Source organism: Electrona antarctica (genome assembly GCF_951216825.1).
Source record: "Electrona antarctica genome assembly, chromosome: 19".
NCBI lineage: Eukaryota > Metazoa > Chordata > Actinopteri > Myctophiformes > Myctophidae > Electrona > Electrona antarctica.
Window position 1 is genome coordinate 34,627,226 of NC_136800.1, and position 17,632 is coordinate 34,644,857.

General features: G+C 42.7%; 1 protein-coding gene across 2 annotated transcripts in view; it reads right to left on the reverse strand.

Moving 5' to 3' along the window:
- st6galnac3 (ST6 (alpha-N-acetyl-neuraminyl-2,3-beta-galactosyl-1,3)-N-acetylgalactosaminide alpha-2,6-sialyltransferase 3) overlaps positions 1–13,729 on the reverse strand; it is a 55,777-nt gene extending 42,048 nt beyond the window's left edge. Inside the window, exon 1 of one of the 2 annotated variants that reach the window (XM_079529982.1) lies at positions 13,634–13,729. In XM_079529982.1, the coding sequence (XP_079386108.1) occupies positions 13,634–13,663 (30 nt within the window). In that variant the 5' untranslated portion in view covers positions 13,664–13,729. Of the gene's footprint in view, positions 1–13,463; positions 13,555–13,633 lie in introns of those variants that run through there. The other variant, XM_079529981.1, reaches the window with a different exon arrangement.
- Between the last annotated feature and the right edge of the window lie 3,903 nt (positions 13,730–17,632).

A 17,632-nucleotide genomic window follows, 5' to 3' on the forward strand; every position in this document is an offset into this window, starting at 1 on the left:
CTTTAGGTGGGTGGTACCAGATCGTTGTTGTCACTCCCTCTAGTATTGTGGCTGTGGGTCTGAGCATTTTAATATTGAACCTATAGATTGTGTTCGGGCTTGGATCAATGGAACTAACGTAGGATACTTAAAGTCCTCATGTTCAGTATCACTATGAACCCTGTCACCCATTTGAAAAGGAAATAAATTTATCAGGTCAAAAAAACAACAACAACCCACTAATCTGCCCTGGTGGCATAATGATATTGCATCACAATGAGTCTTAGTTCAGACCAGTTAGTGTGTGATCATTCTGATGGAGTTGGGGGGGGCGGGGTAATCAAAGTGAGAGCCCAGTCAAAATCATTGACAGTATGCTGAAAAAAATGCGTGCGTGCTTGCGTGCGTGCTTGCGTGCGTGCGTGCGTGCGTGCCGTGCGCATGTGTGTGTGAGACTGCAAATGGATACTGTATGGTACATATACATGGGGTGAGTGGGTTTAAAAGCTGTCAAACTCCATTTCACTAATGCATATCTGACATCAAATGTAACATAATCCCCATGAGTAAAGGATTAAACATTTTATATGAATTTGCATCTGGCAACCTTCTGGGACGAGGGGGAAAAAAAGATTTGCCACACAAAGGTTCCGTTATGAGAATTCCACAAAGCACTATAGTCTACCTTTCAGAAGGAAAGCACAGCGAAACACTAGGACTCACTGGAAGTCTTCTTGGATGCCAGCAACCCATTGTGTCGTGCTGAAACTGACAACAACTGTCACTCTCCCCCCCCCTCAAAGAAAAAGCAACAGCACTTAGAACAATTGCTTCCCCCTGGTGTGGGCGCCCAATCTCATTTGATGATGTTATTTCTCAGGGTTGATCATGTTAATGTGACCTACAAATGCTGCCCTTCTGAATAACTCAACTAAATAGAGGCCTTTTAGTCCTAGTTCCCCCCATAAGATCTGGGTCGGCTTGTTTATGGAGATAACTCCAATGTATGAAACCATCTGCTACCGATGACTGATGATGTGAAACTACAGCTTTTAAAATAGTAGCTGCAATTATTGCATAAATAAAATAAATCTAGTTTGACATCCCCACCGGCCACCGATGATGTCATGGGCAGGTAAATCGTCAAGTTATCCACAGCATGCCTCTGAGACACAGAGTGAGCAAACATAAATTGTACCACCATAATAGTATTATGTAGATAAGATTGGGGAAAAAAGGATGAAGTGTCCCTTTAAGCCTTCAAAACATGGAATGCATTTCCTCATATACAAAAATTGTTGTCAAGGGATTTATTTAGCACTAACATCAAGGTTGCCATTTATCCTTTAAGACCTTTAAAACAAGCGCCCTGTTCTCTCATATATCCTATTGTCAAAGGCAACACTAAGTGCCAATATCAAGGTCAATACTCTAGGTAAGAGAAAGCCGAATCACACAATTTATAATGTGTTGGCAAGCATTATATTTGTAGTTCTAAGTTTAGGGTCATAAGACAACAGAGACCTTTAAAATGTGTTGTTTCTTTCTACTTTAGCAACTATTGCCAAGAGCTATAATGGCTTACAAATTCTTCCACTAAGATAATGAAGATTTACAAGTAATACTGCTTGACACCTGATTCTGAAATCATTTTCTGTCCCCATGATCTATATTGTTACAGGTACCAACCAACAACAAGCTTGATACTCGCTTTCTCTAATCACCTAGAACCTGAAGTGCACTCTGCTCTGCCATTGAATATGACTACCGCTGACATTTAGCCTATACTTTTGCCAAAAGCCAATTTAACATAACCTGATCTTGGTGGGCTTTTAAGTGCTGCTGGCTGTTACAGTCACAGATGGCCGATAGAGCAGCAGGGCAGAGGAGAGAGCAAGCCAAGGACAAGGCTATGCTGGTGAAAACAGCCATAGCCATGTGCCCTCTCTCAAGGAGGCCAGAGGAATAATGCTGGACACAAGTCAGGGCAGTGGCCTACAGTACAGCATGAATACCAAATCTGTGTAAGTGACCATAACTTAAGTTCAAATGCTGCAAGTTCAAATGCTGCTGTGTTGTGCAAATGTAATGCACAACACAGATGCCCTATAAGTGCTCTATATTATAACCTTGTACCCTTTTTATAGGTGTAAAACTATATTAAATGCCAATACCAACCTTCTCATTCACTACATTTCTGTATATCTCTCTCTCTTTCTCTCCCTGCATTTGAAGAGCAAAACCAGTACAGGGAACCTGGCTGTTGGGAAAAGCATCGACAAGAGAAAATCTATTTCAATTTGCTAGATGAGTGACATTTAGCAATTTCCCATGAAAAAAGTATAAAACATATCTGAAAAAATCACACCTGTGTGAACTGAGTGGTGCAACTACACATGTATTGTGTCGGTGATGGCACATACTAACCATAGCAACCATGCTCACCCGTACAGGCACAAACACATGGGTACTAACAAAGCCAGTTGTTGGAGTGGTTTGCACCACTCAAAAATATGAGTCTTTGGCCAAATGGCGCGCACGCACGCACGCACGCACGCACGCACGCACGCACGCACGCACGCACGCACGCACGCACACACACACACACACACACAAAGTGAAGTGAAGTGAGTGGTGCAACTCCGCGTGGGGGTCGCCGGGGGGGGGGGGGGGGGGGGGGGGGGGGGGGGGGTTTGGGGAGGGGGACGCACAGGAACGCACCCAGGGTGCCGGGCCGGTTCTGGCGAGCCGCCCCGCGTCCGCAACGACAGTTACCGTGTGGGGGTCCCTCTACTTTACCCTCTACTGTACTGTACTGGCACGCCTGAAATCATCATATATACAGTTAATATGTGCGTGTGTGTTTGTGTGGGTGTTAGGTTGCGCACAGGTGGTGAATAACAACCATGCTGTTTTCGCGCTCAGACGCACCCACTCGGAACATAGTTCCGTAAGGGAGTGGTTGCACCACTCAAAAACAAATACCATTGCTTAATTTCACTCCCACCTCCACTTGTATACAGACATCTAGCTTCTGCTCAGATATTCCAGATTCCAGTGGACTAAGTTGTTGAAAGATGTGTCCAGCAAAGATTTGTCTCAAGTCTACCGGAGTCAGAAAACACAATGCACCCTGAACGTTCAGGTGCATGACATACAAACACACTGTAATAACTCAACTGCCAATGTTATTTTCATCTTCACTGTACTGTAACATTTGAGGGTTTTCATTTAGTCACTCCTTTGTTCCTTCTTTCAGTCGAGAGAATAGCAAAGAAAAGAGTACAAAACAGCTCTGCTAATACCAATCTGACTTCTAAAGGTCTCCTGAGTATCAGGCAAAAGCCACTTTCTAAAAGTCTGCCAGGAGGAGATTGGGCATTCAGTGCCAAGCAAAAGAAAATATCTATTCCACAAGAAAGGGAGGATGTGGCAGGTTCAACCTTAGCTTCCTGAGCCTTGGGTCAACTAACACCTTAATGATGACGAAAAGCATGCTTTTAAAGGTCCAATCCATGATCATGTGTTGCTTCCTGTTGAGTGACTGTTGCCATAAGTAAATTTACGCAGTGATTTATTAGACATTCTTTTTTAATTCACTGACTGTGCTTATGGGATAAGATCATACAACATTTAATGGCTGAAATATGAGCTCTGGTGTTCTGAACCTATATGAAAGTTTGGAAAGTGGCACACAAGAAACCCGCCCTTTGAGTGGTGATCGGTTGACAACGCTTATTTGAAAATCACAGGACAAGCTCTTCAAGTCCAGACTGCATCTTTAAGATACAAAGAAAAGCTTTTATTTATATAGAAAATGTAACAAATAAGCAGACAAAAGACACTTTCCTTTCCCTTTCCCCTTGTCGTCAATCTCGTCATCCTCCACTCACACTATAGCAAATAAACCTTACCGCTCTGGAACAACCAACAACTAGCACAACCAAATTATTCATTAACGGCAGTGCTTTTAGTTATTTATTAATGCTCTTGTATAGTTAAACTTTATGTTACAGTTTTCAGTGTTTCACAGTAAAAATAATTTCCCTGCGGTGATGAAAGTTAATCTTCTTGTCATCTGTTTCTAATACAGAGCATTCTAAAACATAAATGTACTACAGCTGTTGCACACTGTAAACACTCCAACCTAGTGGCTCACAGGTCACAGATATACTGCCAATAATAAAGTTCTTCTACGTGAGTCTGAAATCTGATTTATACTCAGTGTATGTACTTGCATGCCAGAGTGAGCTTGTAGATCCGCTATTTTCGGCACGCGACTAGTAGCAAGGAACTAAGTATAAATCTGGCTTGACTTGTCTGCACATTCAGACGCAATCCAGCACTGCTGCTGTGTACTGAAACTAAAGTAGCGAGGTAGGCTCACTTGGTGGCGCACGTGCATGTGTGTGTGTGTGTGTGTGTGAGACGTTTGTGTGTGTTTGTATGTGTGTGTGTGTAAGTGTGTCACGTGACGTGACGTGTGTGTGTGTGTGTGTGGGGGGGGGGGATATGACAGTCCCCAAATATAACAGATTTGGTGAAAACAACAGCAGGCCTGCTGATCAGCTGCAGTTTACTCAGAGAACACCGTAGATTGTTGAGCTGCTGCCCATTCCCTTTGTTTGTAACAACCCCAGTGCAAGAAAAAATATTCTGCAGAATTTGGCAACATTGCAGAATTAAACGCATACTGAGGATTTTTTTTTTTTTATCATTATATATCGACTAATATATATTGACTGCATTTTATTTTAAATCCTCACTTAACCATAGCCCCTGTTTTCTGCTGTCAGCCTGAGTCTGCAGAGGCAATCTGCAGACTCAACAGGCCAATGCAGGAGCCCAGAGCACTTTAGGCCTTCCATTAGAATCCCATTGGGGTAATAACAGGAACAATGTTATTTTTTATTAGCTGTCTCGGTCGAGCCCTCGGCTGTGACCAGACCTGGCTCCTTGTTGCCACGAGGCTGACTTTAAAGGACAACTTGACAGGTAAAAGGAGAGAGAGAAACCTTTAAGAGAGGAACTGAGAGCTGAACCCAGAAAAAGAGCTAGTGGAAAATGACTCTGGTTCTGGTCCCCATGAGAAAATGTGTCATAAATGTCTTACAGTTAAGTCAACAATTATAACAATTTACATTATATTAAAAATAATTTTGTGTTATACCTACATATAATTTAAAAAAAATCACACCTGTGTGAACTGAGTGGTGTAAGGTCTTATATAGACTGATCAACTGTGGTCTGACGTAATGAAATCACACCTGTGTGAACTGGGTGACCATAGCAACCATGCTCATTTTTTGGTACGAACAGACACGTAAACTAACAAAGCTGAAATCACACCCGGGTGAACTGGGTGACCATAGCAACCATGCTCATTTTTGAGTACGAACAGACAGACACGTAAACTAACAAAGCCAGTTGTAGGAGTGGTTTACACCACTCAAAAATTAATCATTGCTTGTCAAGATGTTAAATTGAGCTCCAACTGCCAGTCTGTAAGAAACAGCCATGGAACTGCATGGGCTTGCACCACTGGACAACACTAATGTAATTACAGGAATGTTCTGCTTGCTCAGAGGCTCACTCCAAGGGTGGAGTACAGCACAATACAAGGCCTGCTGCACAAAACCAGACATTACTCAAGGCTGAAGCCCTGCCAAATCTAGCCACCTCACTCACCTCAATCCTCTGTATTACTGTCAAGTGATGTTGACAGTAATACACAGGATTACAATGGCAGGGCTGAGGATCTCAGAAAGTAGACAAAAACATGTCTTCATACTTACACACTTTAAATGCATGCATGGCCTCGGATCCCATAACTACCCTGCTATAATACTAGGTAAGAATCAATTATCTGAGCAGCTTGTGCCACATATCTGCATATTTCATTCCTGGGGTTGCACACAAGTATGCTAAAGAGATCCTTGGATCTCTTTAGCATACGTGTGCAAGCCAGCACCATATTAGAAAGATGGATATTCTCTTATTTACCAAGAAGCCCTGCCCCGGCAGTGTGCCTTTGGTTCAGGTCAGACCATGCCAAGTGTACAATCAGGCTGACCTTGCCAAGAATTACCGTAACCAGGAATGATGCAACAATCAAATGAATGTTTCTGACTATGACAGTTAGCTCAACACTGAAAGCTTATCAAATTTGCATTGCTTTTATATATTGGGAATAAAGAATTCCCCTGGGGATAAAAGGTAGCAAGGACACTGATTAAAAAAACAATTAAAACAAAAATATGTGAAAGTTTGTCACTTTGAAAATAACGGATGTTTGTATGGGATTCAAAGCTACTCATATAAGTTAAATAATGACCCCTGCATGGCATCAGATCACAAGACTGCCAAGCCTCTATATACAATAATGAAGTTATTTCCCCTGCTTCAGGCCTTACACTAGATGCAAAAGTTTTTTTGTTCTTTTCATTTTCTTAAATTGTATAATTGCCAATTACCCCATGTATACTCTGGTCCCTCCCGATCTCTACCAAACTCCACTGTTGTCCTGGAGGGCAGCAGACATTATGCAGATATTATGCCTCCTCTGACACACATGGTGTTGCTAGCTACTCCTTTTCACCTGATGGCATTAAGCGGGCTCATCTCTCCCAGATGCTGAAGCGGCACCTATCTGCACCGACCGGTAGGAGTCACTAGTGCAGTCACTGCAGTGACAAAGACATACAGTAATCCCCTGCTGCTTGTCCAGGAACACTGCCAAGTGTAGCCTACTTGTTGGAGTGCTTCAAACTTTGATGGTACAAAAAGGCTGTGGTCTCAAGAAACACACACCATGAACACAGTCATCAAATCAAAGCCACAATGTCATGCAGTCACATCAACCATTCATCTCTTGTATAGCCAAATATTTAAGGAGAGACATTTCCCCTTCAACAACAGTCAACAGCAACAGCACCACTAGTAGTAGAAACAGTGTTCTGGCAGCAGGACCATTTTCCACAATAAGGCAACACTCCAGCAACATGGAGTTATCATAGCTAAGTGATATTGTCTGATCACTGAGGATCTGCCATCTTGGCTTTGTCTTGGTAAAACAGGTTGTGCTCATCTGCCGCCTTGCACTCAGTGACAGTCCTTATCTAATATTGGCTTCCCATTTCTCACTGGAGAGTCAAGTGTTACAGTAACAGGTCAGCCTTAATCCTAACATGGTGGCCTTCTAATCCTTGTGCAGAACTGGTCGCTCCAGTACTGCTGAGCGCATCAGCGCTGCCAATGGATCAAACAGGTCCAGTTAACAATGTGGGCTATTATCCTTACCTTCCTAAGCCCACAAAAATAAACATGGCTATTAATGTAAGCAGTGGAGAGGGCTAACTGTGATACAGGAATGAAAGCATCAAAACAGTATGCTTTGGTATTAAAGTTTTACAATTCAATCAAGAGTAATTTCAGTTCAGTCAAACCATAAGATGTCATTACTACTAAAATACTGTAGCCTATATATCTTGCAATGTTTAATTTCATATTTGAAAAAATAAACCTAGCCTACTCCAGCCTACATTAAACAATTTAGAAACAATCACACCCGTGTGAAGTAAGTGGTGCAACTCCGTGTGGGGGTCCCCGGGAGGGGGGGGGGGGGGTTCCAGACCCACAGGAACGCACCCATGGTGCCGGCCCGATTCTGGCGAGCCGCCCCACGTCCGAAACGGTTGAGAAATGACAGAGTTACCGTGTGGGGGTCCCTCTACTGTACCCATACTGTACTGTACTGTACTGTACTGTACTGTACTGTCACTGTAGTATACTGGCACACCCAAAATCACCATATATACAGTTAATATGTGCGTGTGTGTTTGTGTGTGTGTTAGGTTGCGCACAGGTGGTGAAAAACAACCATGCTGTTTTCGTGCTCAGACGCACCCAGCTACCCAGCCAGGCAGGCAGGCGCCCACACACATACTCACTTAACACAGCCGACGCGAATCGCGTATCAATACGTTATCAATTAATCAAACGTCGGGTGCGAATCACGTATCAATACGTTTCAATCACTTTTTTATAGCATACTTTCATTCATCTTTTTACCCACCCGGACAATGAAGAACCATCGCCCTATCATTGCTGCTTAGACTTATTGTAAGTCGCTTTGGATAAAAGCGTCTGCTAAATGACTGTAATGTAATGTAATGTAATGTAGTCCCGCTCACGTGATCAGAAAAAAAAAAAAAAAAATAAAAAAAACCTCCCCTCCTGAAAACAGGAGGGCGGGCCGCTTTACGTGTATAAACCAGTGTACAATGGATGCGCCCATGCCGATCTAGTCTGTGTGTGAAAAGAATCAAATTTCACCTAACCTCGCCTCACCAGGCTTTCCTCCACCTATTGGCTTTTATACTCGATTCCCCCCTCCCCTCCTGTTTCTCCTGCAGGAGGAGGGCCTTGCGAGATGGGGGCTCATGTCTCGGAAAAAAACATGAACGGAACGCTGTTACGCTGCCTAACACATGATCTGCAGATTCTGCACCAGATCGGCATTGCACAACGTCTGCAACACACATGGACAGATGCATGTTTACTTCTTCATACTGTAGCGACCAAACGATCCCCGAGCCTACAATACTACGAACTAACAAACAAACTACAGTATCGAGAGGGGCCGCCATGACAACAGACAGTCTACCGTTGGTGGATCACGTATCGCCATGCAGAGCCGTCATAATCGGAGATCGCTCAGACGTGTGATTGTAACGCTTTTTTATTCATTATAATTGTAGTGATAAGACCGCAATGAACGCGTCGGGGACGTAATCGACCCGGGTGTAATGTATAACGAACTTTTCCGCGTCCTAAACCGTGCATGCCCAGGCATGTTCCCTATACTAGCTTGAAAAACAAAATCAGCTCATGATGACAACGCGTCTCACCGTTATACTATAGTTCTGAACCGAACGGTGGAATGGGACTTTTTATAGCCGTACGATCAAGACTTTTGCTGCCCAATGTGCCCATGACCCCCCCCCCCCCCCAATGTTACTGCGATCAAAACAATGAAAGCAGTGAATCATCATCATCATCTAAAGGATGCAGAGTTATGAAGGTTTATAGTCAGACATTGACAGGCAGATATAACAATAAACACAATAAATATGCTATACATCCTATACACCGAATGAAAGCCCTGAATGTGTACTTTTACGAGGAAAAGAGTAAACATTGATCCCATGTACAGTCTGTCATAAATTGGTTACTGGGTGGATGCACATTGCGCCCACCAGATATAACTGCAGAGAAGACATGGACCCGAACTCAATATTCACAAAATAAGGCCTATAGCGACATATAAATACTATATACCGTATGAAACAGAAGACTCTCTGCTTTCATAAGAAAAAAACTTCTACTGTAGTAATAATAAAAATCACACCCATGTGAAGTGAGTGGTGCAACTCTGTCCCATATTCTGTTCTCTGCTTATTCAATACAGCTCGCTATATACGGACTGAGGCAGAAAGTCATGTAAACCTTTTATTTACAGTTTGGTCTGTAAACTTCTACTGTAATAATAAAAATCACACCCCTGTGAAGTGAGCGTTGCAACTGTTCTGTACTTATTCACTACAGCTCGCTATATACGGACTGAGGCAGAAAGTCATGTAAACCTTTTATTTACAGTTTGGTCTGTAAACTTCTACTGTAATAATAAAAATCACACCCCTGTGAAGTGAGCGGTGCAACTGTTCTCTACAGTTGCGCGGTGCAATTGAAGTGGACAAGTTCAGCTTTCTTTTGATGTATGCGTGTGATTCTCGCTATAAGAGAACATTTTGCTGTGGGCCCCCGAACAAGGCCTTTGTGCAATGTTAAACGGTAGCAACATCCAAATAGGCCTGTCGAGATCTTGTAGCAATCAAAGTGTTAAGGAAGTGGTTGCACCACTTAAAAAGGAAACTATCTTGCAAATGCAAAATAGCGCTGGATTATAGTCACCAGTAAGACACCTAAGGGCGAGACATCAGCCATGGAGCATGTCTTGAGTGTACAGGGTTTGATGAGGTCAGATCAACATATGGAATGTCAGAACAGGTCAGCTACATATATGGAGATCTAAGGTTGGTAGCGGGGTCATTCTCTTGAGTGTACAGGGTTTGATGAGGGCCGGGACTTAATTATTGGGCCTGTGGAGAACTCTAGTTTTCGCCGGCTGCCGGGTGCAGCTGCACTAATAACTTTGGGGCAGGCCCGTCTAGAGTTTGAATGGACAGGTATCAGTCAAAAGGGAGACATCGAAGAGGAAGGATGGATTGGGAAGGATCAACATATGAAATGTCAGAATAGGTTATGACATATATCCATATATGGAGATCTAAGGGTTTGACGTCAGATGTAGAGTTGCTGGCCAATATTGATGACAACTACAGGGCAGCGCTCTGTGGATTCGTCTATATAGTCTACTTGCCAGCCTCGACAAACAAAAACTTTAGGCTACTCAAAATGTCCTGAAATGTTAAGAAATATTAATTTCAAATTGTCTGGAAAATAGCAAAAAGAGATGTCACGATGGCGATGCATATGTTGTGAACTTGTAGATCGGCTCTGTTCGCTACAATGAAGTACAGGGTGTAAAGTTGTTTAAGTATTAAATGACAAATGTTTGATCATTTGTCAACCTTGAGAATAGTGGAGGGAGACAGGAATCATAGATAGAGAGAGTGACATGCAGCAAATGGTCTGACCAGCATGGAGTCAAACTGGGGACTCGCTGTCAGGCAGTAGAGGCCACGTACATACTCCCTGTAACCACTATGCTATCGGGTTGCCCTCAGTCTCAAAGGAATTTTATTCTGGGTTTTTGAGTGGTGCAAACGACTCCAACAACCAGCTTCGTTTGTATCCGTGTTTGTGTGTACCTGTAAGTGGGGCCCAAAAGAATGAGCATGGTTACTATGGTCACTGACATTACGTCAGACCACAGCTGATCAGGCTATATAAGACCTTGCACAACTCAGTTCACACGGGTGTGATTTTTTTTTACAATGAGGGTGAAGAATATACGTATATACCTACAGTATGTATAATATATTATATACAGGTATAGGCATTTTGTATTAAAGTACCCATTAAGAAAGTATCTATCTGGGAAACTAAGCAATTAAATGGGACTAATGTTTCATTGCAGACAATACGATTCCATTAAACTCTAAACTCTAAACACAAGAAGGGAGCCAGATTAAACGGAGAAAAGAACACAAAGGGGAATTTGAGTGCCAGTTTAGTAGCACTTTGAATGTAAAAAGCTGCCTTTAGACCCATTCAGCATGTCACCTGTGCCCTGTGCTTTCTCTCAAAACTGTGACAGGGCGTTTTTTCTACCAGCCTGCCTTCCGTTGTAACACACAGGGGAGTCAGATACGTGCCATTCAGCCCTGAGAGCGTTGAGAACTGGGACACCCACAACATTTACTTCTGTACAGACATACAAACACACACACACACAAGTGTGTGTGTTTGTGTGTCTAATGAGCACAAATACACGCGCATGCATTGCATATAGTATAACCCCCTCAGGGCATACAAGAGAAACTTTGAAATATAAGTTATATAAGTTATGCCATATGCACAGCAAACTCCTGAGTGCCAGCTATAAGTTAAAGCCAGCGCCGCCATTCCCAGATTAAACATGATGGAAAACCCATTCTGAATAGCAATGATGGATGGAAACGGAGGCCTTTCCAAGCTCAAACACAGCTCTTCACGGATGAACTCACACCAATTAAAACACAGGCGAACAAAGAGAGGACCTCTGTATGTCAGATCTCTCTCTCTCTCTGGATTTTTCTCACTAATTAAATTACAAAAAGAAAGACAGACAGACAGACAGACAAAAGCTGGCAATGGGCTGCGATTTATATTAGAGACACAGTTAGCGCATAGTATCCTTTACGTTTTCACATTAACTGAAGCCTTTGTATTTTACTTACTTTAATTTAATTTCATGGAAAGGCCACTTTAGTTGACAATAATCACATATAATTCTGATGAAAACACTTAGAAAATAATTATAATTTCGTTACATCCAAGTCGTAGCCTACTAGCAGAGCTGCAATGTCATGAGACATACAGCTGCACTGTACGTATGTAGCCTATTTATAACTGCAATTTGTGGGTAGCAAAAAGTTATTCACTTGGACATCTCTTGTGTATAGGTGTCCCATAGGGCTGTCCCCATAGAAGAGATTAAACTCAAATAGATGGATAATGACAGGAATATCAAGTTGTGCTTTTAAAAGAGTATAGACAATAGACATCATCTGCAAAATCAGCTTGTGTACGTGTTCCCCTTCAAATTATTCAAATTGAAATTCCACTTTATTGAAGAAGACCATGTAAAAACTTTCCCAAGCCATAGCTAAACTCAGAAAAGTTTTTTTTTATTAATCGGTTAATAATGGGTATTTACGTGGGACTGTGTAACTGTAAAAAATTAAACCAAATTGACCCTTGCGGGTGTCCATTTGGTTTAATTTTACACTCTCAAGAGTTCAATTATTTTTAAACATCTGCATAACTTATTTTTCAAGAAGTCTACACAATTAGAGAATGTAGTAGAATTGTTATTTTGATCGTTTGCCTGATAACTTTCCTATGGTACCAGTGCCACATCAATAAACCATGAAATTGTGGGCAAAACCTTATCCAACGATAATCAAAATATTCTTTAGTTTGGGGCTATTTTTCATCGCCTTGACATGAAAAAGGTTGAAAACCACTGGTTTAAGTTGTTTATAAATAAAATACAGACTATTTCTAGTCAACTGAGCCATTATACATACATTGTAGAACCAAGAGGCCCCAGGGCAGATTTGGGGTGACATGTAGCCTATGCCATGATGCCAATAGATTTGGCAGCCCCAAGGACATGGCTTAGGCTGATCATCACATTCTTTGCAATTCTATGAGCAAGAGGGACATGGCATAACAAGTTGTGAAAGTAAATTATATGTAGCCTATACCAGCTAGGTCGTTGAAAAAAAAATACTGTAACATCATGTAGCCTATACACTTCTGCCTACCAGAAACTTTGGTGATTTTGCCCTCATTATCACTTTCTATTTTATTGAGAGAAACTTAAACCCTGTCATGAAATGACTTAACTGAATATTGACAGTGGGATTTGTGTGTGGCTTGCCGCAGCGGCTTACTGAGAAACATGAGGGCAGACATGGTTAGAATGCAAATATAACACATTGTTATAAACACCCAAGGCCTGATTCTCCGTTTATATACAGTAGATGCTTACAATAGCGAATTGCGAAATGGTTTGCCAGACAGCTGTATAAGCAAAAAGGCACGTTGCTGGAAAAACATCAATATGGGTGATGATTATCAACGTAGGCTATAGTATCACAGAGCCATCAGCGTAATGTCACATCTGGTCAAATGCAAGAACCACGTCTGCTCCTTATTGTGCACAGTAATGTATGTGAGAAACAACCACTTACCTTCCACATCCAGGCCATTCTAAATTCTATGCAGACAATGGTGGACCGCTTGTTTTCGCGAGCCGAAATAAACACCATAATCTGTGTTTGGGAGTGCATGTATTTATGCACGCAGCGTAGATGCTGTGTGGTTACGAGCGGAGATCATCTCCATAAATATTGTAGCGTACCGTTATTCGTGTTCTCTTTGCGTTCTCCATGGAGCTGCTTGGACTGACGCTCACACCGCCACTGGCCGGCGGGCACGCAGCGCCGCCTCCTCCTGCGTCATGTGACCACGTCTGATTCTCATTCCTCGACTCTTTTGCTGAACAGTCAAACTATATATATAGTCCATAGTACGACGGTGTCGCTGAGGAGGACGTTCCTGCACAGTCGGCAGGAGAAAGCAGTGTCAGATAGATTCATATTTTGTTTTTGTTACACATGTGTCTTGAACTGAAAATCTACATATCTACAAGCTGACAACAGCAGGAAGCATATGTCAGCTTGTAGCCTAGATCAGCACTTTTTGGAGTGGGATACTGGTGCTTTAGATCATTGCTTCCCAACCTTTTCAAGTTTTCATACTGAAGTACCACCTCAGAAAATATTTGGCTCTCCAAGTACCACCATTGTTAAAATACCTGCCCTTTTTGTTGCATTCCTAAGCCAATAATGCTGCTGCTCTGACAAACCTGTCTAATCACTAATCAGCACAACTGATGATATTTCTAAATGTGATTAATCCGTTCTCAAATCTTTTATTCGCGGCTAGGTGTGCTGTCATGCTCATTTCAGCACGGCTGGAGAGCCTATTCAACAAATTGCTTTGGTCAGAAGACCTACCTGTATAGTAATATAAATATTTAATTCCACTTTAGTATTTTTTCTCCTTTTTTGGACAGCAAATATAAGATTTAAAATTAGGACTACCCCAACCTATAACCCTAAAAAGCTCAGATATTTACATTTGTTGTCCTTCCTTGTTGTATCGTATCGTCAGATGTACAGCTCAACGTTGTGTAGCCATGCCCTCGTTTCTGGGCCTGCGTCGAAGAGGCCAGCTTCTGAGGGTGGTCTGTAAAGGTGGTAATTGTATGTTCGGCAGTCTCTTCAGGCTCATCGACCCCAGTGCATATAGGTTCAGTAGGGTCCATTGCCGGCATGGTAGCCACCCATAACCTCCACGAAAAATTCCAGTCAGGATTTAAACCTGCAGGCCACAGCACCGAGATGGCTCTCCTACAGGTTTTGAATGATCTAATTTTAACTGCCGATTCTGGTATACCTCTGCCATTTCAGTGCTCCTGGATCTTTCAGTGGCTTTCGATACTGTTGATCACAGGATTCTCCTTTCTCGCCTCGAGCACCAGATCAGCATCACAGGCACCGCCCTGTCCTGGTTCAAGTCCCATCTATCCGATAGGACTTTTGCTGTTCAACTGGGGGATTTCTCTTCACCCACAGCTCCCCTCACATGCGGGGTCCCCCAGGGATCTGTCCTAGGCCCACTGTTATTTCTCCTCTACATGCTTCCCCTCGGGTCTATTTTCACCAGCCACAATATCTCCTTCCATTGCTATGCCGATGACGTCCAAATCTACTTACCCATAAAACCAGATTCAATCCATTCATTTCAACCACTCCTAGACTGCTTAGAGGATGTCCAAACCTGGATGGACAAAAACTTTCTGACACTTAACCAGAACAAAACTGAGATCATCATCTTCGACCACAACACTCATCCCCGGATATCCTCGCCCCCATCAAATGCTCCACCGCCAAAAACCTTGGCGTAGTCTTTGACAGTTCATTCAAAATGGACAAACACATCAGTTCCGTCGTTAAAGCTAGCTACTTTCAACTCAGATTACATTAAGTTAAGCCCTATCTCCCCCGCCAACAATTAGAAATAGCCATTCATGCTTTTATTTCTTCAAGATTAGACTACTGCAATTCCCTGTACATCGGTCTAGATCAGTCATCCCTCAGGCGCCTGCAGCTGGTCCAAAACTCAGCAGGCACAAAGAGACGCGAACACATCAGTCCTGTTTTGGCCTCACTTCATTGGCTCCCCATCAAATTTATTTGCCTATAAATCCTTAAACGGGCTAGCCCCGATATACCTCACCGAGCTTTGGGAGCCTTACATTCCAGCCAGGGCTCTGAGGTATGCTGATCAGTCACTATTATGTACTTGAAACCACCAAAAGGACCAGGGGCGACCGTGCCTTTGCTTCAGCCCTCTGGAACAACTTACCTTTCCCTATCCAATCTGTCCAGTCCATTGAGGCGTTCAGATCCTTATTGAAAACCCACCTTTTCTCCTTGGCTTTTAATTGCACTTGTGTCTGCTTGCGGGCGCCGCTGTCATTGTGCTGTCATGCAGGTTGTGACAATCACATTTTGGGGCTTTCCTTGCCAGGGTGAGGTTAACAGCCTTCCGTCAGAGGCCGGCCGGGGCTGTTGATGGCGAGGTCAACCTTTTTGACGTGTGGGCTTCTGCTCCAGGCTGGAGAGAAGAAATTGTGCAGATATTCATCGTGTCTTGGCAGAGGCCGTGCTCCCCAGGTCGTGCCAGCGAGACATCGGATGAGAGACCCTTGACCCGAGTCCAAGTTTCAAGTCTACAGCTCTGCCCATTCCATAATTAAATATCCTACCTAGTTTGGGGAAGGAAACGTTTCAGTGGCCAAGTAGATTTGCATATACCACTGCACCTAGACTTTGTCTGCATTTAATTTGTCTACATTTGTGTACATTACATTTTCTCATGAATTTAATAAATCCTAAGTGTCAGGAGCAGTAGGCAGCAAGTGAACAGTGCAATTTCAAGTCTATAGTTCTGACTATGTTCTTGGAAGTGCATACACAAAGAACTGCATACACAAAGAGTAAAAGGAAATTAAGGCCAGCCATGCATTTGAAATGGCCATTGAATCATTAAGAGGCTGTGGATGGATACTCTGTCACCTTTTAAGATGCGATAAGCTATCACTTTCGTGCACAGAAATGCTGATACTAAAGGTAACACTATGCCTCTGAGATAAAAAACAGGCCTTTTTCCACCCATCTGTCTCAGATCACTCTCTCATAGAGGGTTCATCTTACCAGATCTCATGACAACCAAGTCAGCCATCTGGGCCACCAGGGAGCCATCCTTTCACCCTGGATTTAGAAGCATTAGTGGAGTTCCCTTCCAAAAATGAAGATGAAGATAAACGTCAATTGAAGATGCGCCACCTGTCTCTTGTAAAGTTTGTGCAATATTAAAGCATGTTATAGCAGATCACTTAAGACCTGCAAGGAAATACGTGACAGCAATTTTACAGCATGTACTTACAAATATAATTAATATGATATTGACTGAAAAAGATGTATTGTTTTGAAATTGAGCTGTTCATTTCATATATGACATACATGACTTTATATGACAATAAATTTGGATTTCTGACAACATATAGGCTACAGTATATGAGACCAGTCTTGTCCAAAGACAAAGAGCATAAACTATCTCGTACAAAGAGCCACAACACAATCCCACTATAAATGCGCAAACTCTCTGTGAGGTGTGTAGTTCATCTATCTCATATTGATGATAGTCCTCTCCAAACTTTACATTCATTATAAACTGTGATTTGATCGGTTCAGTGGTTTACAAGATCCAGACAGACAGACAGGCAGGCAGGCAGACAGGCAGGCAGGCAGGCAGGCAGGCAGGCAGGCAGGCAGGCAGGCAGACAGACAGACAGACAGACAGGCAGGCAGGCAGGCAGACAAGACAGACAGGCAGACAGACAGGCAGACAAGACAGACTGGCACAAATGTGATGGACAATAGACCGTAAAGCTCTGTTTCCACAGAGCTTTACATGAGGCCATTGTGACTGTAAACAATCAAGTTCAAGTTCAACACTTGGATTCCTATTATTACATGCAGGCAAGAAACTGAAGGAAAGCAGGCCCACACTCATGAAACAACATTTGCTACTTCATTTTCAGATTTAGCTATTGTTAATGAATGTAAAACAATTGTAAAACAACCAAAACCTGTACTGCATTTGAGCTCTCACTTCCCGTTTTTAGAGAGAGAGACAAAATTGTGGCTCCAGTTCTCTGCTTTCTGATCACCTTGTTCAATGAGAGTGCTGGTCCGTGTGGGTCTGGTTCCCAGACATTAGTGAGAGG